Here is a 24,694-nt window from a genome sequence, read left to right as displayed (position 1 = left end):
CATTTTACAGACTCAATGATCTGTAAGAGTGAACTTGCCTGCAGGCTGAAAAGAGCCCTTGCCTCCCTTCCTCTTTCCCAGCCAGAACCACATGGCACTGGTTTGCCAAGTCAAGCAGCTGGATTTTGGAGAGGAAAAGGAACACTCCTTTGCAGGAAGATTACATGCTGCTAAGTTCAAGGCCAGTAGGAGAAACTCTGGGATTAAGAGGCTGCTGCAATGTTCACTACCCATTCACACTGCCTGCACTGTGCTCTGTTCTTCCATCTGTGAATTCCCTTAATGAACCATCAGGCATTTTTTTTGGCCAAGACCCATCACTTCTTCCTGAACTGGAAAATGCCTGCTGAACTCCTGGCATTGTCCAAGCCACGGTGAAGACTTCTGCTCATCACAGAAAAGCCCTGAACAACTGAAGCACTGTGCCATTTAAGGCATGCTTTTGCACTCCTTTTGAAAGCACTTCCCCTGCACCTGCCCTGAAACTGATGGATGATCACTCTCAGGGAAGGTAGGCACAGGAAAGACTTGCTCCAGAGCAACTAGAAATGCCATACTGCATCTACCACCTGACTGAAAACCACTGGTACCTGAAGCTGCAATTCACACCAAAAGGAAGGATAAATCCCCAGCACCCTCAAAAAAACCTCAGGCTCCAGTTCTTTTAAGTAGCAACAGTTCAATGCAAAGCAGAGCCCTGCCTTCCCATCTCCATTTCCTCTTTGTACAAAGATAGCCTAAGAATAAAACATAGCTGGGGAAAAGAATTAAGCTGTCCATTACTCCACAGTTCAAGATAGTGGGAAGGCTGAAGCCAGCCTGTGCTCTACACCAGTTGCAGAAATTGTGGCTCAGCTGTCACCTGCCTTTAGTTTTTCAGGACTTGGAGCGATTGGTGCCTAAGAGGAACTTCATTGAAGCCTGGGTCATCACTGTTTAAGGCTGTCAGTGCTGTTTGATCAAGATGCTTCAAAACATACATCTCTGAGTCTGTGCTTGGCAGAAACCAGGCAATTAATTGCCTGGAAGAACACATAAGCATATATTTTAACTGCTAAAGGAGTGCAACAGGAAGGAAGGTCATCATCTCTGGTTGCACCTCCTCTGCTATGAGTGAAGTTTTCATGAGGCTATCTTTGGTTTCCTGCTGTCAGGAGACACAGAGTAAGTTGAAAGACCCTGCCAAAAATTATCAGCCAATTCCTCACTTGGAAAGTTGTTTTCGTAAGGTCAAAGTGCAGCAAATGCAAGCAGCATTAGGATTAAAGGATGAAATGCAGTTCCCTCTTGCTAGCCAGCACCTGCCAGACAAAGCACTAAGAGGTCAAATTAAACCAGTGAGATGTTTACTGTCAAACCAAAACACAGCTACTGCCCACCCTGCAATCCTCCCTCTCTCCAGCCCCAGTCTTGCTCAGCAACGTACCTGCTGACTGTCAGAGTCAGTTCATCTGTGCACCCCTTGATTTTGTTCTGCGCCTCAAGGTGTGTCATGTTATCTGTGTTCACTCCATCAATAGCTATGATCTGGTCTCCTATACACAAGTTGGCTATCGCAGCTTTGCTGCCTGGAGTCACCTAAGAGAGAGCAAAAAGAGTGAATGGACATTCCAGGGAGGAGATTTCCATAGCAACATTTGAAAAGGAGTTGGAGAAGTTGTGTTTTTTCTCACTGGTACCTGGAAACAAAGAAGGTAAAATTAATGAAAGTAAATTCTAAGAAGAAATCTATCTAGGTCTTTTAGACAAAGGATTTTGTTTCAGCACCCACAGATAGAAATATGGAGAGAGAACAACAGATAATATTTTCACTCAAGACAATTCTCATGCTAGAGATCAAGATCATAAAGAAAGCAACTATGTTCTTTCCTGACAGAGAAGTGCTCTCTGAAGCAGAAGGTGCTGGGGACAGACAGAAGTCAAAGTCTCTAAGAACAGAGGTGACAGAAAAGAGTATCAGAATCATTGCAATACCAACGCCAATCACAAACAGCTTTGCCTGTATTACAATTTCATTTGTTTTCTTCCTTGAAGGAAAGGTTTGGGCTCAAGATTTTGGATTGCTTCTTTAGTTGTAGTAATATGTTTTTTCCCAGAAACAGGAGCAGCACACATTTGCTGACTTCAGCAAGATCAATCCCAAAGCAGTGTGTGATTTACACAGATTGGAAGGGGGAAAGGCATCAGAAACTTCATCCTTAAACCACAAGCTGTCAATAGTGTCTGAAAAAGTAGAAGCACCAATCCCCCTGCCTGACCACAGCTCACCTTTATACCCGTTGCCACATTGCATCTCCCGTTCCTCTCCATGTGGTCCCAGAGAGACGACACTATGCAACAATGCCATCAGTATGACATTCCTCATGAAAAAGGTCCCAGCTAAAACTTGGCATTTTCAAACAAATCAACGAAATGGCTTCTTCATTTTACCCTTTTACTTCTTTTAAAGAGGTGTCCTTTTAACAACTGATACCTCTCTGGGACAAAATGACTGCCTGGGCAGAAGGCGAATAACATCATGTTTGTGGCTTTGCAGACACTACATAAGATTTTGTGCAGTTTTAATGAGTTTGTGAAAGGAGTGTAATGATTTCTATGGGCTTTTGTCCATTATTTAATAGGCAGAGGAAATGAGAAGGGTGGACTGCTCCCAGACATGAGTACAGATTAAAACATGCCTCGCAGCTGAGACATACCTCATTTATGAGTCCATTACAACTGGTATTCATTCTACACATTCATGCTAGGTTTCAGCATGCTAGAAAGCAGCTGAGCAAACCCAGCAGAGCTTTCAGACATAAATACCATTCACAAGATTCAGAAATCCCTTCTAACTAGGGTTTGGTTGGCAAATCATTGCCCCAGGGAAACATTCCCCTTCTGGAGGTGTCACACATTAGCAGCAATCACTGTTTTCCCTGGGTCAAATCTGAAGCTACTCAGCATATCTCCTCACAGCTGTAGTGGGCTATTTTCCCCAACCAGAAGAAAAACCACAAGAGGTTTTTCTTTTTTCACCTCTCTACCAGGAAAGTGTTTAATGGAAAAAGGAAGGACATAGAAGTGGTTCACAGATGTCCAAGCTGACCATGGTGCTCAACATTAATCCAGAGAGTTTCAGATGGGTCAACCAATAGTGAATGACTGCCTGCACACCACTCTGAATTCTGCAAGCAGCCTCTGAACTGACAGAGGAAGTGCTGATGAAAATGCCAGACAAAGCACCAAATGGATACAGAAAATCTGATTTACATGTGAAGATCATCACCTGCCAAGCTGCAGCCCTCAGCTGACCGGTGACCTATGGAGGCCATTGAGTGCACTCTGCAGCCACTCCACTGGATTCACTGCCTTGAGAGTACCTCCTGTAAACCTTGTGACAGGGTGTTGTGGTTCCACCCCAGGCAGCAGCCAAGCCCCACTCAGCTGCTCACTCACTCCCCCACCTACAGAACCAGGGAGAGAATTGGGAGAGTAGAAGTGAGAACTTCTGGGCTACGATAAAGACAGTACAATAGGGAAAGCAAAAGCCACACACAAGCAAAGCAAAACAAGGAATTAATTCACTCCTTCCCATGGGCAGACAGGTGTTCAGCCTCCCCAGGAGAACAGGGCTCCATCATGCATAATGGTTAGTTGGGAAGACAAACAGCATCACTCCAAACATCTCCCCTTCCTCCCTCTCTTTATATACTGGGCATGACCATGTGGTCTGGAATACGCCTTTGGTCACCGGAGTCAGCTGTCCTGGCTGTGTCTCCTCTCAGCCTCCCATGCATCCCCAGACTCCTCACTGCTGCACAGCAGTGCAAAAAACAGAAAAGGCTTTAGTTCTGTAAGCCCTGCTCAGCAATAACAAAAACATACCTGTATTATCAACCCTGTGCTCAGCACAAATTCAAAACACACCCCTTACCAGCCACTGTGAACAATTCTACCCCAGACAAAACCTGCACACAAGGGACAGTTCACAGCTCTGAAGAAATCCTGAGCACTGATAGCTGCCTATGGTGCCACCAGATTTGGGAGCTGTCATTATAAAATCCATAAGACGTATTCCTAAGGATATCATTAAAGCAAAAGGAGCCTGCAGGAAACACAGTGTGGGTCCTCTCCTGATCTCTGGACCTTAACTGAGTCACTTGATTTCTTGGGGCCTTTATTTCCTCTGCTTCCAAAGGAGGGAGAGAGGTACATTACTCACCCCTGCAAAGAACACCAAGCTCAGTACACTGTCACCATGATTCACTGTCAATCAGATAAAGTGCCAAAGGGTCAAGAACAACAGTGGATTAATGCCAACACTGGAACACTGCTGGAGACTGAGCCATACAGCTTGCTGTATTTCAAGACTGATAATTATACAATACGTGCTAGGCTGGTAGAAGCAATCATGTATCACCAGGAACAGCTAAGCCACAGCAGCCAGGGACTCTGAAATACTGGAGCCTCCTGAAGGACCTCCAAGAGACACCAGGAAGAGCAGCTGGCATTCACAGTGACATCTCAGTGCATTGCCAGTGCTTGTGGTGTCAGTTCCCTTCTGTGTCCACTTCAGAGGAATTTGAAATGCAAGTGCTCTTCTCCATCAGATAAGAGCCACTGGTAGCACAAGGACTATTCCATGCACTCAGGCACTCACATAATCCTCTCCCCTAAGGACAAGCTACAAGGTTGCACAAAAATATAAAAGAGACGTGTATCTGCCAAAAGCAAGCATGTTTTAAAATCCAGCTTCTTCAGGTCTGGAAATAACTTGCCCTGAAATGCAACCTTCTACAAACTGCTGCCTACAACATCCAGCTCATACTGTCTGGCAGGACTGTTCACAGCAAGCATGTCTGCACAAGGGCAGGGTATGGAGGGAACCCATCCCCCATCCTTTTAGGATGATTTATAGCTACTAATAATGTTCCCTTCCCCCCTCACAGTAAGGTCTGGGCTTATCTCAGTGCTGCCAAGCAAAAGGCGTTTCTGTTATTAAGTGAGGAACACAGAGCTGCCACTGTGATGTTTTCCTGCTTTTATTTTTGTCACATCCCTGCCTGGTCCATGGAAAGCAGCAGGGGCAGGCATGTGGCTGGGGGCAAAGCAGGCAGAGGTGCTCAGAGCAGTGGAGCTATTAGCCAGCTTACACAAAAGGACTCCAAAAATGAACAGAAGCTTCAGGTAAGCAGGGATCCAGTAAATTTTGCACCTGAAACTGCTTTGCTCCTGCTCTCAGATGATCTAAAGATTTGCCCCAACCTCTTTTAACTGACTGAGCATGGAGCAGAGACCAGCAGGAGCCAAGGGACCAGCAGGGTGCCTTGCACATCTTGTACAGGTGGGTGAGGCAGTATTGAGCAGACAGAGCTGCACTTCTGCATGGATAGGCAAGAAGGGCTGAGAGATGCTGCAAGGAACAAACCTTGTACAAGTCACAGCTTGTGCAAAGGCACAGTCTCTTGAGTCCTTCAAAAGAGCTCCCTGACTTGGTTTGGGCTTCCTCCATCAGGCTTGAGCAGATAGGAACATGGGCAGTCTCACAAGGCACCGGGAACCTCCCAGCTCCAGAGGCACCATGGTTGGGTGAATAAAGCTCTGCACACCTTATAACACCATGCCCAAAGGCTTCCTTTGGAAAGGAGCCGTGCCCTGCCTTGAGGTGATTGTTCCCAAGCAACTGGGTAACACTGCCATTCATGTCATTTTGCTGTTGAACAGACAATGCTGAGACAGGCAGAGCAGCACTGATTCATACTGTGTCCAAAACAGGTCCCAGAGTGATGCTCTGTTTGGGTGGTGTTCTGTTTAAGAAATCTGGGCTACTATAAAAATATTCTAGATACTTACAACCAGACACATCAGACTATGTCCTTCACACGAGCTCAGACACATGTGCCAGCATATGAAAGAAACAAATAATGCCCATAATCTACAGGTTTGATTGTGCACTTTATCCATGCAAAACTCAATGTAGTAGATAACAGTTCAGACCAGTTATAGGCTTGGACCCTTTTTTTAAAACAGGTCACACAGACTCAGGATTGGTTTGGTTACACTACTTTCTTACACCACAAAGTGAAGTTTTGTGCACATGTGGCCCCTTGCACACACCACCAGGACTTTTTGCACAGCTCAGCTGACCATCTCCCAGGCAGCTGGCTTGCTATTACCTGCTTGCACTGTGGCCAAGCAGAAAGACAGTGCTATGAAATATCAAGTCTTCAGAAAGTCTTCGGGCAAGTGCATTTATAATAGAAAACTATTTGATTTAGCAGTGGGAGAAACATCTGGCTGCTTATTCAGCTCCCAGGACTTCTTCATAAAACTTCTGTCTGTACCAGAACGTGCCAAACACAACCACATTTTATATTTGATGTAATTCCCTCCATACATGATATCTAACAAGCTTTGCAGTCCCTGGACAGGGGCATATGGTGCCTTTTTTCCTCCTGCAGGCAAGGATCCAAGAGGCAGCAGTGGGTATGCTGAGGGAAGCTGCTGCCCACAGCAAATGAGAGGGAGGAAGGGTGGGAAGCATTTTTACGAAAAGCAGCATAACTCAGCTCCCTGTGAGTCAAGATAGATGGGTGGGTCTAAAATTCATTCAATTTTTTCTGGCCTTCTCCCCTCATCCATTCTGGCACCCTACATGCTCGCTCTGTCAGCTCTTCACAGTTTCTCACAGACCCTGCAGCCTCCGGCATCACTCCTCACTCCACACCCAAACACACTGCAAGAAGTGATGAAGAGATAAGAAATGGGAAAATTAACATCAGTCAAGAAAAAAAAAAAATCTGGAGAAACTGCATCTATGTGTGTTTGAGAGGAAAACCCAGCTGGGTCGCTGCTGGAAAGGACAGACATGAAGCAACATACTTCCAAGGCCACCAGTGACAGCCAGACATCTCTGACATTCACTTTAATCCTCCCCACCCACACACACTGCTCTTTTACCATGAGTAATGTCCTCAGCACTGCAGTATTACACTAAGCAGTCGAAGTTTCTCCCAGCAAAAGCATGCAGCTGGGTCAGCAGAGATCAGAGGCTATGAGAAAATTCAGACAAGCACATTCCCCACCCCTTCTCTTCAGGGGAGCAGGAATGATATGCCTCACAACTGGCTCCAGGAGAGCTCCCTTCAATGCTGCTCCCGCTCTCTGCAGTCAGGCAAGGCTGCAGCCCAAGCCTCGCTGCCTGCTCTGCGCTGGCCCAGATCACATCATCACCAGGAGACAAGAAGGAGAAGGGGATCATACCTGTGGCTGGTGAAACCCCCGAGCACCAACCCACCCCACTGGGGTCTGGGCTTCCACAGCACAAGCTCCTCTGGCAGCCCAGCCCTCAGCCTCCTGCCTGCCTTCATGCCCTACCCTGGCAGCCAGAGGAGCCTTGTTCACACAGAAAGGGGAAAGCATCAGACACTGCACAGAGAGGGCTGACCTCAGTTACATGGTATAAAAAGACATGGGCGAGAGGATTTGCTCACTCAAATGGTGGTCAAGGAGTTACTCAGCCTCACAGCCTCTTTTGCAACACGTCCTACATTAAAACAAACAAATGAGATTTTTTACAAGGCCTCAAAAACAGCTGAGTCTTTCCTGATGGTTTATTTCATCCTCTAAACAAATCAACACATCCAGTAATCAGTAACCATCTAAGATACTGTAGTCCAGAACAACATCAATTATTTATGCAGTTTAGGGCTCCTATAATTTCCCTGCTTATACCGAAAAAAATATTCTCTTGTTATTTTGAGACACCCTTCAAAGCCAATTCATTTTACCTAACATATACATTTCTTGATGGACAAAGTGATTTTTGAGGGTGAAAGGTACCAAGAGGCCTGCAGCCATACATAACTTGACATCTGGGAATAAAAAGAGCTTTCTTCCTCCCAAGAAGTCCAGCATTTGCTTTTGTCACGTAAAAGTTCTAGGGCTTAAAGCTCCCACATAATGTTGAGGCTGGTACATTCACTCCAAATGTAGAGTTCTCTCTTTAGACCCTTTGGGGAACTTGCCCAGAACAAGGTGGGTCCAACATCATCAAAAAAGATTATAATGGTTGCAAAGAAGAGGTACAGAGAAAAGGGAACTCCAAAGTTTGGATGACATCAAGCTGCTGCATAACCAACGACAAATTAGTCTGAATGTGTGCACTGAGGAAAAGAGAACCCTGCCTCCTAGGAAAGACAAGAGTACTGCTCCTGCCTGTAGCTCTAGTAGAAGTATCCCAAAAATCATAAAAGTTTTTCTCAAGGTAAAAGTGCCCTCCGCCCAGACTCAGTAAACTGAACTGGAAAAGATCAAACCTGTCCTTGCCCCAAAGCACTACACATTTACCCCAAGAAAATTTGTTGCTTTGCTCCTGCTACAATTAAGGAAGATTTCATCCAAACCCTGGTAGTCAGGGAAACCAGGAAAGTCTTTTAGTCTTCTCAGCAGCCATTTGTGCCTTTGAAGCACAGGATTTTTCAGGAAACTGCCAGGATTGATGTTGATTTCAAAGTCTGTAGGGGCACAACCTCTGCTCCTCACACCCGCTGTTCTCTGACGGAGCAGACAGGACACCCACCAAGCAAAGGCACAAAGCATCCTGCCGTCCTCTGAACGCCAGCCCAGCCACTTCTGCAGGCCAGGAGCTCTTGGCAGGTGGCACTAATGACCAGTGCTCCACAGGCCCTTATCAGGGGCAGGTGGCACTAATGACCAGTGCTCCACAGGCCCTTATCAGCTGTGTAGCTCTGGAGCAGCTCTGCCCGGTGTGGCACAGCAGGGCTGGTGCTGCCACAGCCCCTGCCCCACCCGCGACCAGGTAAACATCCCAGCAGGAAACATAAAGCCACCTTCACCCTCCTGTAAAGGCCAGCACTTTCCCCAGCTGCCTCCCTCTGCCAGACAGCCTCAGAACAAAGCCCCAGCACAACGCTGAGATCTGCAGTCACGGGCACAAGAGCTGGGCTGCATGGCAGAGGAACTGCAGTCATAGGTGTGCACAGTGGGGACCAGCCAAGGCTGTCCGGGCTAGGAGGAAAGCCAGCCCAACCCTAAATGCTATCACATCCACCACACCCCATGTTTCCTTTGGCAGAGGGAAGGCCAAAAGTTCCACTCTGGGAGCAAAGGGCTGCCCAGAAAGCCCCAGCTCTCCTCAGGTCTCAGAAAAATACCCTGCAGCCAGAGTCTCTTTCCACCTGTGGAAGAGGGAGGACAGTTTCCACCATCCATCAAGGGATGCCCATGAGCAGGGTGTCCCCTACCAGCAGGGCTCTCCCTCACCGCTGGCCCTGGGATGCCTTTGCTCAGCTGCCTCCTACAAGGGTTACTGGCTGACAGGGTAAGGATATCAGCTGGTGCCCAAGCTAAACCTGGTATCTTTTCACACCACAGGATTCAGTCCCATGATTTATTTCAGACCATCAAGTCCAGTTTTACCACTAAATCAAGCTTTAAGTTTATAAAACTTTTCAGAGGGCCATGCTTGAAAAGAAAACCAGCACACACAAATACCCAATTATGACCCAATTCTGTATTTTATATAAATTCTGAATTTTTAAAATACCACAAATAGATAAAATATCAGACTAAGCAGGGATGAATTCATTTTACAGTGGTCAAAATCAGCAACAAATATGTCGGGATTTCATCTTCTTAACGTATTTACATAACTGGGCTGTCTTGAAACCATTTTTTCATTGGAAAACTGGTTTTATAAGAAAATGTCCAGTTTTACAGACTCCAAGAGACACCCATCCTTAATGGAACTGGGAGACTTTTGACATGACAAAACAGCAAACATCTGTTCTGCCCATATTTTGGGTCAGATGCTCGAGATTGCTACCACAAAACCACAAAAATCATCTCAATAACAACGTTTACCAGACAGTTCCATGTATTCAGCTGGAAACAAAAAGCCTCAATGTTTATCAAAATCAAATGCAACCAAACAAGCAACAGCTCATGTTACCTGAGGAATGGAGGGGGATGGGGTCTGTCAACTGCACTGCCTTCCAGACCACTCCATCTCATCAGCAGCTGCTCATACAGCGTGCCGCTTGCTTCCTCCATCAGCTCCCAGCCTCAACGGGATTTAACTGAGAACCACCCTGTGCACAGGTCAGCTCTACAGAAACTATTACCCTGTATGTATTGTGTCCATTCATGTCTCAGAAAGAGCTTTTCTCAAATTCTACCCCACTGACTCACTGCAGAGTATCACACAAACAGCAGTAAAGACAAGAGCCTTTCCTACTCCTGTAGGGCAACCCAGCAGGCTTTGGCCCAGAGTTCATTACACTGATCAACACAAGTTTGGGGTTTTTTCTGAATAAAGACTGCAATAAACTGTCCACCAGAACCCTACAGATTTAAAAAGAAATGTAAGCCAGAAACACCTGCGAAGCATCCGTCCTAAAGAGATAGGAAACTCCACAAGAAAGTCTCATGAGCAGCACTTGTGAAATCTCCATACTCAGCTCTCTCCAGGAAGACCATCCAACACAACCAAGAAACCAGAAGTATTCTCACAAAAAGATGCTTGCGATGTATTTGAGCCTGAAGCAGTCTTGAACACATATTTCAAGTGGAAAGTGAGGTAGGGCAGTGATAAAAGGCAAGGTAAGAGCAGTCGTGGAAATGCCGCAATCTTTCATCTGCTGCTCCTCTAAGGCACAACCAGACAGCTGAGGCACAATGGTGATGAGGGCCATAAATACCAAGATAAACTCTAAAGCTTTATGGCACAAGGATGATGGTGCCAGAAGCCAAACATGGGCTCCTGGCAGGCAGTACAGGCTGAATTTAGGCACCTGGTTCAAAGAGAGCTGCAAGACACCCAGTTCAGGCCTGTGTCTGGATGGATGTCTCTCCTGGCATCCCACCATGCCGGCACATGGACCAGCACGGTGACCCCATCACTGCATCACTGGGACAGGTTCCACTGGCTCCACGGGACAGCACTGACCCCAGGGACAGCACACCCAAACTGCAGGGCTCTGTGTCAGGCTGCTCCTCCCCCCTGCCCAGGGCAGGCAGCCCAGCCCTGGCACCCCTGCTCAGTGCTCCCCAGGAGCACAGCTGTGCACCCACCCACCTCCCACCTGCCTGCAGCACAAAGCAGCACAAGGGCTGAGCAGGGAGAGCTGCAACCTCCCAGGCTCCCAGGGAAATCTCTTATCACAGGTTACAGCCTCCCCACCCTCTCACTGGCCTCAGGTAGCCTCTCTATCTCATAACACAATAGGAGCAAGGCCCTCACGACCCCTGGCAGATGTCAGTCCTACGGTCACAGCTCACCCCATCCTGTGAGGGAAGAAGGGCTCTGTGCCAGAAAGGTCTCTGGTGAAAACACAGGTACCAAATAAAATAGGCGAGAAAATGTAAAGTCATCACACAAGGAGGAACAGACTTTTTAAAACAGGTCAAAACTGGATCAGATCTTTTTTTACATGGTAAGAAGACTTGCCAAGAATTTCACTCCTGAGCCCAGGAGAGAAATCCAGAAGCCTTACGAGCAAACCACAGGAAAGATTAATGACTTGAAGTCTGGGAGGGGAAATTAAAAGCGTCAGAGGGGTCACAAGAGAAAGCCCTGATAAGAGCTGCTAATTGTCAGCATTTACGTCACCACAATCGGAGGGGCTATTTTATTACATTTTAGTCTCTAGGGTCAGAATTTCTCATGAGGTGGTTATTTTTGCTGCTTTGCTGATCTATGTCCCTTAGTATGTGCCTATAAGCATTGACAAAGACGACCAAGAAAAACTAAGAGCAGGTAGGGCTTTAGACACCCTTCTGCCTGAGAGTCTTTTGCTGGAAGGAAATGGCAATAATTACCATAACAATGAAGCAAATATCACTTCCCTTACAGTAAAGCTGCTTTCATGTCCCAAAAATGCTTTAGAAAAATGAAGCATTATTACTGCAATCGAAGGAGATTACTCACCCCCCACCCCTGTATGTTTAATAGCACTTGTGAGCTCTGCCCTTCCTGCAGCTGGCAGCTTCCCCGTGGCACCTGGGCTCCTTCAGGCAGTGCGACCCCATGGCAGGAGATCCCGTGGCAGGAGGCATTTACAGAAATTCACAACACTGACCATCCTGGTCTTCTTTAAGGGCAGTTCACGTAAATTCAAGTTGTGGCATATTCCACTTCCCGCAGCCCTTCCTCACCTGCGGCATGCGAGCACTTCATAATTGTGCAATGGTGGCAGATGCCAGAGCCCAAGGCTAACAGCAGCTCGCTGGATGCCTCTGTCTTGCCGAGGGATTGCTGGAACGAGGAGCAATCCCTTCGTTCCTGTTCCCATGGGGGGCAGCCAGCCCCGACCGGAGTCTCTGTGCAGAGCCGAGCAGCAGCTCGGGGTTCGGGGCCCGCTCGAGCCCGTGGCTCGGGGGCCCGCAGGGCAGGGCCCAGCCCGGCCGGGCCAGCACCTGTGGGGCAGGCGGGGACAGGGCAGCGAGGCAGCGAGCACCGGCTCCTCACAGCCCAGCGCTGGGCAGAGGAGGGAAAAGCCACGTACAACGCTAAAATTGTTACTACACAAAATCTTTGCCACTTCCTAACTAACTTCTCTTTAAGGGGGGAGCAAGAAGGACTTCGAACAGAGACGGGCAGAGGCACTAAATACACCTTAACATGGCTACTGTAAACAAAGGCTCTTAACTATACATGGCAAGCAGAGGCAGGCGAGCATTCAGCCCACCTCGGTGAGCCGGGCTCCCACAGGGTGGGCTGCCAAACCCGGGCCAGGGGCTCAGGGGACTCCTACTGCCTGCAGGGTCCCTGTGGACAGCCTGAGGAGGGAGGTTCGGTGGGAAGCAAAGACCCCGGTCTGCTACAGGTGAAGGGGCTGAGTGCGCGACCACCGATTTCTCCGTAAACATAAAAAACCCAAACAAACTAAAACACAGACGGGAGAAAAAGACAACCCCACCTCCCGCCGCGGCTTTGCCGTTCTGCCACCTGCCAGCCCGAGCCGACCCCGGCCGCCCCCAGCACCGCCCGCCGCAGGCCACCCTACCCGGGAGATGGCGAGGGGCTGCTCGAAGTCGCGGCCGCCCACCAGGCGGAAGCCCCAGGGCCCGGGGCCCGAGAGCACGATGCGGTGCGTCCCCATGTGCGCGCTGCACCTCGCGGGTGGCTCCGACAGCCCCGCCGCCCTCACCGGCCGGGCCCGGCCCGCCCCCGGCCCGCCCCGCCCGCCGGGCCCGCCCCGCCCCGGGGCAGCAGCGCCCGCTCCGCCCGCCCGGGAGCCGCTCCGGGGTCAGGGCCCCAGGGCAGGGCGGCTGCCGGCGTCGGGAATCCCCTCACCCGCTCCCTGCTGGCAGGCAGGACAAGCCTCCGGCAGGGAGCCGCACGCAGGAGTGCCCCGGTGCGGCATCGCCCTGGCAAACACTCTCCAGCCTGGAGCAATGTTAACGCTGAAACCTAATGGGGGCGATGGAAATAACCGGTCCTGACTGCAGTTTCCCCGCCAGGATCGGATGAGTGAGGGTGGAGCCTGGGAAGAGTGTTACCTCTGCTGATTTATCCCAGGTTCACTGATTCAGACAGCGTTTTGTTTATCTCTAGCCCCTTAAGCACGGTACCACCAATAAAAGGAATTATTCTATACAGGTTTTTCAGCCAACCTGTGATTCTGTGATTCAGGAAAAATAGTTCAGTTGCATCTTAAGCCCTCAGTAATCTGATGGTGGACAAGTGGGAAAGGTTGGTCACAGCAACATTGGCATTTACAACTGGAGTGCCAGAATTGCTGGTGCTTTGAATACAGCTCACCCATAAGCACAACATCAGTGAGCCGCAGCTGGGATTCAGCCACAGCTGGGGAGCGAGGAACAGGCAGCAAGCAGGAATGGTGCAGGTCACACAGGTACTGGTCCCACAAGACATGGCCACACATGATCCCATCGCAAGGCACGCTCTTGCTTCTGCAATCCCCTTTTGTGGCAGTGCCCTTTTTCCTGCATTAGCTTGTCTTTTCACAGGTTATTCCTTTCCAGGGTCCATGTGTCCAGACTATTAATTTTATCCCTAGCAGAGAGTAGTTCTTCCACTACATCACTGGTGCGGCACTCGTGACAGTGAAGAAAGTGACTGCTTTGCCACAGCAGTGTGCAGGATCTCCAGAGGGCCGTTGCACACTGCTAGGTCACTTTTCCCCTCTCTGCTTGCCCAGCTTCTGAAGTCACTAGCACCTCTAGCTTCCTTACCTTACCTTACGTTAGAGAGTGAGTAAATTCCAATGTTCAGCAGACACAGATGAGTTTCTCCCTTCCCTGGCCAGGCTGCTGTAAAGCAAAGGTGAGCAGTTCTTGTCAGCAGAAGAGCCATGATCAGGCTCTTTGGCTTTTATATATAAAGTGACCTGTGAAATAAAAAAGAGCTTATGTCTGTGTGCTTTCTAAAAACATGTAAAATAGCCTGAGGCTTTTGCTGTCATGGTAGTTTGGTTTTAGGATTGACTTGTTTACAATTTGACTTCCTAAAATCATTGTGAGTGCAGCCATGACGTTTATCTGTCTGCCCAGCCATCCAGAATTTGAATCTGTTGTGCAATTTTGGCTTAGTCTCTGATGGAGGTCTCCAAAAAGTTAAAATTCCTTGTGAAATACCAGTCTTTAGGGTGAGCACAGTCCTGCACAGGCACAATGCAGGAGCCAAATGTGTGGAGCTGCAGGATGTATTTTTTGGGTATTTGTGTGTTACCAGCCTCCAGTGAGCCCACCCAGGCAGCTCAGCTGTTGCCTTCCCTCACTCTACTCCTTCAGGGACTGTTCCTAAAAAGTCCCAGCTAGGTGTATTGCTGCAGGGCTGGGAGACAGGACACCATCACCTACAAACCCCCATGAGTTAATGCTGTAGCCATACCTGCCCTGTCAGGGTGCAGCTACTGGACAGCAGTCTTTAAGCTTTTGACTCAAGTCAGGGTTAAAAATGCACATGTAAGCCCAACACCAACTGGCACCCCTTCCCCCACAGGCTGGCATTTTGAGTTTCTTGCCTGACTTAACCTGGGTGGTCTTTTCATTTGAGGTCACAAAGACCCTTTGTAAACCAGTGGACAGAGGTGTACTCCTGACCTGCCAGGTCTGCATGCACACCACAGCAAGTGCACCCTCACACCATGTTATTGTGAGATCTGAGTGTAAACCAGCTTCTCCTCTGCATTTACACCTTGGCTTCTTTAAGCAAAAGTCACAGCCAGCCTACAGCACGGGAAGGGCTGTTGAGCTCAAGCCACATCACAAGCAGGATCCTCAGGTGCAGGACAGTGGAGAAGCCCATGGCAGACACCCACAGGTCAGTACTGATACAGAGCCACAGCGGGGCACTAGTACAAGAGTGCATTGCCACAGGAACAACCAGAGTATATTTTATTTAATAATTTGTACAAGGAACACGATAGTAATTCAATAATTCCATTTATTAATTGCCAAATAGTAATCCACTGCAATAAGAAACAAAAAATCAACACAAAAAGAAGTTGCAGTTTGTGTGGATATGTGTGGTGTGTGTGTATGTGTGTGTGTGTTTGTGTTTAACTTAAACTGGCAAGAGCAAGAACAGAAAATTACCTTTTAAATGAGTATGTTATATACAATCAATATCAACAGGTTACTTTCCTGGATAGATTTATTTGGTGTTATCCAATCTTACCAACAGGCCTAAACATTGTTGCAAATAACTGGAGGGCAAACCCAAAGCAGAACAATTAACCCATAAATAAGATGCAGGATTCAAGATACCTCCTGCAGAAAATAAACAGTGGTGCTTTGTGTCATATCTGAAACCCTTTCATAATGAATATTTTGTGCTAAAACTCTTTATGTGAACATACACGGAATTCCATCACTTAAATTAAAGTGGAAAAAAATCCCAACCTTTCACAACTGCCTTTTTTCCTCCTCCCTTCACTCAGTGTGTTTAAATTATTTCTCTATACAAGGTAAGTACATTGTCTGTACAAAGTTAAATATACATATTTACAGTCAAACTTCTGAGACACAGAGTCTTCTCTTCCGCTGACTGAGACGGAAGACAAGCCTACTTGATTTCAAACCCAGGAGCATGGCTAGTTTATCAAAACATTGCAAGTCGTGCTAACAGTTAGTTGTAGTTTACTCTTAATAAATCTGTATAAAAGCATCAGCATAAAAATAGGCATTTTATATTATTAAATACGGCTTATGACAAAATAGCAATCTACCCTTTGCTATTTGTACGGCAATTGTAGGAAGCAGAGTCTGATAGAACTGGTTTTGTTTATGCTTTTTCTTAATAACAAAAAGTCTATCAAAAGAGTATTCATAGTGGATTTACAGGCAAACATACAGCCAAGCCATGGGGTGGGTTTTTTCTTTCCCTCAAGGAAATACAAATCTATGGGAACTGGTAATAACTGCTGGGAATAGCTTTCCAAATTGATTAGCCTTTTTTTTGTGACTAAGAGGCAGCCAAAATGCATGTATTTATTTTACCTATCATGAACACTGTAATCAAAATGAAAAAAAAGGCACCCTCAGTGATACATTGCTCAGATTTATCAGAGCCTCTAAGATTTAATGCTGAGAAAGAAGTCCCAGCATTTCATCCCAAAGCATATATTAGGAAAGGTGTGTGATCCTTTAGGGCCAGTGACAGGGCAAGAGGAGCAGTGAAAGTGAACAGCCGTAGGACTCATAAACAGGATTTGCCCTCACGGATGTTCTGTTTATTGGTTCTATTCTTTGTGCAGATAAATGTCAAAGCTAGGCTGATTTCTCTTTAAAAAAACAGGACTCAGTTAATTTTGCACACAATACATTCACACACACACACCCTGCACAAAAGAAAAAACCCTGCAGAGATCAGGAATATGTTATTGAAGGGTTTGGGATTTTCGCACATTTGCATTATGCTTTGTCTGACCTCTCTGCATTAAACCACCAGTCCCAAACTCCTTTTCCACACAGAGCTCTGCAATTCAATTGTATCAGCTGTTCTCTGCCTCTGCCGGGTCTTAAGATGCATAACATGAAGGAAAACTTTTCTATGGAAATGGAAGGCAGAGAAAAGTGATTCTTCAGCAGTCTGCCTTTCTTCAAGGCAGAAACTGGGCAGCAAGCCTGTTTCTTGAACTTCTGTTCCTGAACTCCTGTGCCAACCAATGTGAGCAGGGCTGAGTACTGCCCCAAAGCACTACCCTATCTCAACACACAAACAAAACCTATACCATGTGCTTCCCTGAAGCCTTCTCAGAGGTAAGTACTCCGTACAAATTAAGATTATCATCAAAACTCTTACTGGGGAAGGGAGAGGAATACACAAAGGCAGCACTGTAAACTAGAAACTGTCTCTTCTTCAGCAAACAAATCACACCCTGACTCCATGGAAGCAGGGCTACACATTCAACTCAATAGTGTACCACATAACCACATCCTCCTAACACTTCTCATCTCTTGTCTATTACATTCATAAATTGTCTGTTTCTTCACTGTTTAAAAACACCATCTGGAAAGGAATCCCACCATCCTTGTTATGGTGGGATCACTGTTATTTTACAGGTACAGAAGCTTCACATAGTTGCCTGGGAAGGTGCCAAATTGCCTTGTTCTCCTGGATGTACCTGTTGCAAAATAAAACACAAGGAAGACACAATAAGATGGAGACAAGCAAGAAAGCCTCCAGGGTTTAAAAAGGTACAGGTGGCAACCTCTTCTGCTTGCAGGCATTGATTTCTAATACTGAATAGGAGCCTTAGTCAAAGAGTCTTTTGGTACAAACCAAATCACAACTAGTTCTGCTACTAATAATCTTTGGTCATCCCCTTTAACAATTAATAAGATGCTGGTGAAAGCTCCTGGGCCTATAGGTTAGAAGTCAAACACCTCTCAGTGTAAATGAGATAATCTCCCTTAAGAAGAGATGGCAAGCCTAGATTTAAAATGTTGAGATAGGGAACACTGTCCAGACTTGCACCCCTTGAAGGTAAAGGATTTTGCTAAACATGCACTTGAGGCTGGATTTTCAGGGGCTGCAACTCTTATCCATGTGCTGTCTTCACCCCCTGCTTGCCACTTTCTGTAACTAGTCATGGCTCCCTCAGCTTTGGAAATGCTACAGAAATCCAGTTTTTCTTGGTTCCCTCTGTTGCTCTGTCATCTGTATAAACAAGAAGGATCAGGATAAAGAGAGAAATGGAGATACTAAGATAAGAAAGTACTAGAGACCTAGCAAGGAAAATAAAGCTCCACCACCTTGCAGCCTAATTTTAATATTCTTGGTGGGAAAAGATGGGAAATTGTGGAAAAACTGAAGTCAATTTTTTTCACCAGTTTGACCCCACAAATGAAAGCAACTTCCAGACACTCTGCAAAACTGCTCATCCCAAAAAGCTCTGCTCACAGGCAAATGCCACACTCACCCACAAACCAGCCATCATCACATTTCTCCATGACATCGACAATGTCACCGTCCCTCAGTTCCAGCTCATCATCATTCTGAGGAGTGTAGCTGTAGAGGGCTTGGTAGCTAACTCTAAAAACCAGAAAGATAGTACATGTTAGCCATTGGATTTGTTTGACACCCCTTCAGGAGATGTTTCCCTTCCCCTAATTCCTATTACAGGTTTTTGAATACAGTCTGGACCTGTGTTTGACTTTTGAGAGGCGGAAGCCAACTGTATTGAACTTGCTGTTGTCAAAAGGTCATGATAGTAAAAAGTGTCATACCTACACTGTGTGGGACATGTGGAGAGCTTCTGCTCCCTTTCTGCCATATAGTTGTCTGCACAGACAAACAAGCAGAGTCTTCCTAACACCTAGCACCTAGACAGTGTTTGGTTGCAGATACCCTACTGAGTGCAAGCCAAAACCTGGATACTCTCATTCCTGGGCTAAATGAGACAGCTGTTTCCTTGCCCTCTGCATAGGCAGAGAGAGCCATAATTGACCAAATGGCAGAGCAAAGGACTTTAGAAAAAGATATTGCCTACTCTACTGCACTCTCCTATCTATATGGATAAATCATGGCTGAGGAGGTATGGTGGAATAAAAAACTCAAGGCTGAATCCTGCCCTGACATGTCATTTGTACCACAGGCACTCTGTATTCACTAGAAAGGATCCTTATGGAGTAGAAACAATCTTTGGGCAAATTTGGGGAGGCTCGGGTCGCCTGCCTACGGAGCATGAAAATAGAGCTGGTGTGAGATGTTTCCACTCTGCATAAAGCAAAGGCTCCTTTCACAAGCCAACTGCTGTGATCATCAGTCCTCAGCACAGTGCAGGCTGCTATTCTCAAAACCATCAGTGTAAGGCCCCACCAAGCTTAGTGGCAGCTCCAATGAACAGCTTTGAAAATCTCAGCCCTGGCCTCTCAGCTACTGATTCACCTGTGGAACTGGTCAGCAATGCACCGAGTGGCATCAGCGCTGGGACTCTCACTGCACTGTGAGAAGCTAAGAACAAGTGGAACACATTGATCCATGTCATATGATCAGGTCCAGCCAGTGGATATGAACTTGTTGCCAGCTTCAAGAATACAAAGACACTGAGACAGCCTCTGTAATGGAGACCCCATCCAGGATCATGAGGCCATTGTTTCTGGTGCTATACAGACAGAAAAAGGTCTCAGGTGCTATACAGCTGAAACTCATTATGATAATATGCAGCTACTTTTGTTCTTTAATGCAAAGCTGACATTTTCACATAACTCTAAATTACCTTCTGAAACACTGAGAGCTCTCATACCCCCCTATGTTCACCACCAGTCAGAAATAAGGGCCCTGGAAGAGATGGGAACCAAAAGAACTTACATGTCTCGTGGTGTTTGACTTCGCTCAGGGCTGGCTCCTTGCTGCTGTGCTTGAGGTTGCTGAGAAATGATGAGAGATGATTTATGGTCATTAGAGGTCACCTTGTGGCGAGAGTCAAGAGGCTGAGAAATAGTACTGCAGTAATGAACAGACTTTTCTGCAATGTTTATGATTTCATTGCAAACAGCTTCCTGTGTGGTAGGCAGCATTGACATCCAAGAACACCCAAAGGACAGTCAACAGGGGGAAGGGAAGGGAAAATATAGATAAGAAGAGATGGGACATTCCAGTTGCAGCATATAAGTCCAGTAAAAAACCAAAAACAAAAGAAGAGTTGTAGATCCAGGTAAATATCCAGGTAGTGGAGTGCAGAAGGGATCCAGATGTAAGCATGGAAAAACAGGCAAGATACAGAAGAATTTGGCATTTAGTTTGAAGATTTGTAACAAATACATTTACACATATTTTTAAAAGAAGCAGCATAAGAGGTTGCAATTAGTTATGCAGTGGCACCATTCCAAATGCTATGAAGTCAGTTCAAGAATGCAAGGTGAGGTTGGGCTGCTCCATTCATGCACTTGGCTTCATTTAACTTATACCAGGGTCTGGCAGCACAATTAGCCCAACTTCTCATTGGCTGTGACAATTTTTTCTAATTGTTAAATTCCCTTTCTTCTGTTGCAAACAAGCAATATAGGCAAAGAGATAAATATGTATCTACTTTGCAATTAAAAATAGTGCTGGCATTTTATCTCTTACTGAGGTGTTGCTGTCTGGGTGAAAAGTGTCTAGGACTACATATCTAAGTTAAACAGGGGCCTTACCACATAGCTCTTTTCAGACTCTGTGAGATCTGGTCCAGCTCTCAATGAATGGTGGGAAGGCTGTGTGATCACCAAGCAAATGATAAGGAAGACATTTTAGCAGATGTTATATTGGTCAGAATTAAAAAAATGTAAATGGAGTGCAGACAACAAAAGGAAATGAACAACTCCTCCCCTCCCCACCCCAGCACCATACTTTTTGGACAGCAAGATCCTTCATTTACACAAGAGACATTGAGGCTACAGTAACACAACAGTAGCACACAATGCTGCAAGACAAAGCAAAACAGAAGGTAGGGCAGGGAATCAGAGTAGAAGCTGATGGACACTGCTACAGCCAGAAATGGTACAATAGTATCATACTGCATTCCTGTAGGGGGAAAAGAATGCAGACAGGAACACATACTTGGGAGCATCAAACTTGAAAGGCCAAAGCACACTGGAAGGCATCTGTTGCTGTTTTCAGAAAAGTCCTCAATTACTTTGACACAGAAGAGAACAGCAACTTACTCTTTTTTTTTAAAAAAAACCAAAACAACAGCTCAGGTTCTCAGAAGGCACAATGCCATGTAGCCCAAACAAAATCACTCTACCCTGTACCAAGCAAGGCTCTGAAATGTTTTCTTAATTCCCACAACAAGGCAGAGCATCAGGTCAGCGAGGCCTTGACTGAAAAACCCAGCTTTAAACACCACCACCAGTGAAGCTGCTGGACTCTGCCCTGCCTCACTCTGCAGTCACAACTCTACACAGGGACCGTGTGTCCCTGGACACATAAAGGGAAATCATGGTTTGAGGCTGCAGGTTTTATGGAGAAGATCACTGAAAGAGCCATACAGATATCCACAGCCTGGTTTTGCACATTTTTGCATATTCAAACACCCACCGAAAGCACGGTGCATGCTGTGAGCAAATGTAATGTCTGAGCTGGCGTACTGCCTGCAGGGCTGCTTGGCAAAGTGCACTGAGATACAGAGCATGGCCATGCTCTGTGATCATTCAACACAATTTTCAAACTAAATTTCACAGGCCTCAATTTTAAGCTTTCTGTCCTCTTTATGCACCCCAGCAGTGCCCTCCAGTAAAAAGCTTGCTTTTTTATGGCACAAGAGAGAGCAGAAGCAGACAGTAGAGAGGTCTGTGACACCTTCAGCACAAGCATGCTCAAAGACTGGAGAAGTGCAGGGTGATGAGCTCATTCTTCTCAAAGCTCCACTGAACCACATCTTGGACCTCTGGAGCTGTGCCCATCACTGTATTAAAGCAAACCATCTCTTTTCTTGAGGACTGTGACCCATTCTAAGCCAACCCAGCCCCACAGAAAATCCTTTGTAGTCAGCTCTACTCTCTGGTGCTGGAATTTGGGATCACTGCCCTATGAAACAATGCCCTGTTACCATGTACATTTCTAGAGAAAGAAATTTAAATGTAAGTTCCATGTGCTAATTGCAGTGGAATTTGCATTCAAAGCATTTACTGTGGAGCCTGAAATCCTCACAGGATTTCTGGAAGTCCCTCCTGCCTATCATCAGCCCTGAAAGGCAAATGAAAAAATAACAAATTTGAAGTCCATATTGTGCAGACCAAATGGATATAGTGCATCAAATCTGATGGGACTAGAGCTAACTCAGGTGGTTAAGTAGCTGGAAAAAACAATTTTCAGGCTGAGGCAGCTATAATAATGTTTTTGGGTGGTTTTTATTTTTTTTTTAATTCAAGAAAGTGCTTCTCTGTTCCATACCAATAAAGTGACTGCTGAAATTGCTCCATGAGCCCCTAAGACCACATGGTCCATTTCCCACTGATTACTTGTGACCTTCCTGCACAGCTTTTCCTCCTAAAAGCATTAATATCTATGAATTAAATTAGTTTTTTGAAAGCTAAAAAATTGACACTGCCTCTGAGCGCTCCACAGCGCAGGTTTGTATTATCAGGAGGTGCAGAATCAGAACCTGGGTCACATTGCCTTTCCTGGCAGGATCCTCATGGGGACTTCCATGAGGCAGCTGGGCAGGGGCAAAGGCCAAGCAGGAACTTCCAGTTCCTGACAAGACACATGACTAAGTGCATCTCCTCTGGCCTGTGCTCTGGAGATCCATGCAGCTCCTACCAAAGCACTAACTCCCAGGGCTGCAGCAGAGCCCTGCGGTGAGGTGGCAAAACACTCCACAGTCCGCAACTATGCAGTATTAGCTAAACAGGATGAAAAATGCACCAGATCAGATCCCATAATTTTGGGCTGTAAATATACCACCCCACTAATGTCAACAAGTGACCCTAATAGCATGATCTACGTGGCTTTTTAATTTTTTCCTTTTTTTAAATTCACCAACCAAACCCTACATTATTCTTTCAGGGAAGGAAGAGATTAAAGGGAAAAAAAAAGTGTTATAGGTCCAAATGCTCTTCAAACAGGGGTTTGAACAGTCCATGTACTATCTACAGTGGTGCTTCCCTTGTGCCAGAGGTGGCTGAGGAATCAGGAAGTGTTTGGCACAGCTCTGAAGTACAAAAGACTTCCCTCAAAAACTGAGCCAGCCCTGTACCTGCTGAGCGTAAGCTGAAGGCCCTAAACGTGTCCAAGTATTCACAACCTGTGAGGACATCTCAACTTACACCTGCTCAGCCACACTACACGTTTTGTTAAGAAAAGTGAATAAACTTAAGCACATACTGAAAACTCTGTGTCTCTGTTTCTACAGACTGTGCACACAAACATGCAGTACAGTTAGTCCTAAAGCACAGCTGGCCAGTGTTTCCACCTCATATGGAGTTTGGGGATGGATGTAAATAGTGCTACAGTTTGTAAAATTACCAGAAAAAGGTTCGACATTAAGAGCCTAGAAAAGCTCTAAGGCAGGTTTTAAATGTTAGGCAGAAAGATGCTGGGACTGCCCAACAGTGCTCTCCTTGCTCCTGGTGAAATTCATGTCATCAGTGCAACTACGCATTGCAGCTCTTGCTTATGTGTCTTCCATCCATTTCAGGTGGGAGTTAAAGAACTACATAAGGAAAGACAAAGCTAAACAGGACAGACTAATAGACACAAAAGACAGACAGAGACATTGGTGTTCCCTCAGAGGAGGGCACACATCACACTAATTCTCCCACACATGAATGAAGAACCAAGACCAGGGAGGCCTCCCCAGCCCAGGTGAAACAAAAGGAAAAGCCCCGCACACACCAAGCCCAGCTCTGGTGAAAGCAAATGGAAACCTGGCTGAAGAGCTCTCACAAAGGACACTGAAAAGACTGCAGAGTGGAGCAGCCTGACCTCAAGGCTGTCAAAATCAGTGGAAAGACTCCTCAGACCCTGGATCAGAATTTGAAGGCTGTGTCTAAAGCAGAAAAAGGCATTTCCCTTGGAAAACAGGTACCAAATGCCTGCTACAGGCTGGGCAGTTCTGCCTTGGACAGCAGAAGCCCTCAGCAGAAATGTTGATGTGCTGAATCTGTGGAGCAACAGAAAACCACTGGAGGAGGTATAAGTTTACCTTGAACATGGTGCAAAGCAAGGAACATGCTAGGGGTAGCTGGTCTGTGCTGGAGTACATGGGGTCTGAACACCCACCTCATACACTCCCCTCTCTACCAGCCAAAAGCAGGTGAAATTACCACTCTGCTGGAGTGGTTCTGTACAAGTGCAAGGGAGCAGATGGGTCCCACCAACATACCTCATGTTGCTCATACAGGGACCCTTGTCCAGCCAATCCTGCCTTCCCCACCCCACAGCCACAGTCAGCCCCAGGGCCAAAGCCACCACACTGCTCACACACTTGCTGGCACCACTGCTGACTGTGACACTGTGCTAATAGGATCTCTGAGTAGAACAGGAATTAGAATGGAAAATTCCTGCAGGTTCACTGAAATAAATTAATTTGATAGATTATGTTACTCCTTAATAACATATTTTACTAGACTATTGAAACAAGTTATCTCTAAGTTACACTTGAAATACCTTCACATGCTGTGAGGTACTTCTTTTTAGTTTGGACTGTGAAAACAAACAAAAGGGAAATTCAGAACAGTGTAAAGAGCCAATACAATTTATATTTTTACTTAATGTAGCAGATAAGAACAGAGT

At 46.4% G+C, this 24,694-nt stretch overlaps 2 protein-coding genes across 28 annotated transcripts in view; both read right to left on the bottom strand.

Moving 5' to 3' along the window:
* PDLIM1 (PDZ and LIM domain 1) overlaps window positions 1–13,165 on the bottom strand; it is a 42,664-nt gene extending 29,499 nt beyond the window's left edge. Inside the window, exons 1-2 of one of the 2 annotated variants that reach the window (XM_064430577.1) lie at window positions 13,011–13,165; window positions 1,427–1,578 (exon numbers count right to left, since the gene is read on the bottom strand). In XM_064430577.1, coding sequence (XP_064286647.1) covers window positions 1,427–1,578; window positions 13,011–13,106 — 248 coding nt within the window. In that variant the 5' untranslated portion in view covers window positions 13,107–13,165. Of the gene's footprint in view, window positions 1–1,426; window positions 1,579–12,159; window positions 12,184–13,010 lie in introns of those variants that run through there. The other variant, XM_064430578.1, reaches the window with a different exon arrangement.
* Window positions 13,166–15,397: 2,232 nt separating this feature from the next.
* Window positions 15,398–24,694, bottom strand: part of SORBS1 (sorbin and SH3 domain containing 1) — a 73,913-nt gene continuing 64,616 nt past the window's right edge. For 13 of the 26 annotated variants that reach the window (XM_064430560.1, XM_064430548.1, XM_064430558.1 and 10 more), the window contains 3 exons: window positions 19,787–19,845; window positions 18,396–18,508; window positions 15,398–17,597 (listed from right to left, as the gene is read on the bottom strand). In XM_064430560.1, the coding sequence (XP_064286630.1) occupies window positions 17,530–17,597; window positions 18,396–18,508; window positions 19,787–19,845 (240 nt within the window). In that variant the 3' untranslated portion in view covers window positions 15,398–17,529. Of the gene's footprint in view, window positions 17,598–18,395; window positions 18,509–19,786; window positions 19,978–20,610; window positions 20,671–24,694 lie in introns of all 26 variants that reach the window. The other 13 variants (XM_064430544.1, XM_064430533.1, XM_064430534.1 and 10 more) reach the window with 2 other exon arrangements.

The sequence above is a fragment of the Passer domesticus genome, chromosome 8 (assembly GCF_036417665.1).
Source record: "Passer domesticus isolate bPasDom1 chromosome 8, bPasDom1.hap1, whole genome shotgun sequence".
Classification (NCBI taxonomy): Eukaryota; Metazoa; Chordata; class Aves; order Passeriformes; family Passeridae; genus Passer; species Passer domesticus.
The sequence above is the reverse complement of the archived record's forward strand: the minus strand, read 5'-3'. Positions and strand labels throughout refer to the sequence as shown.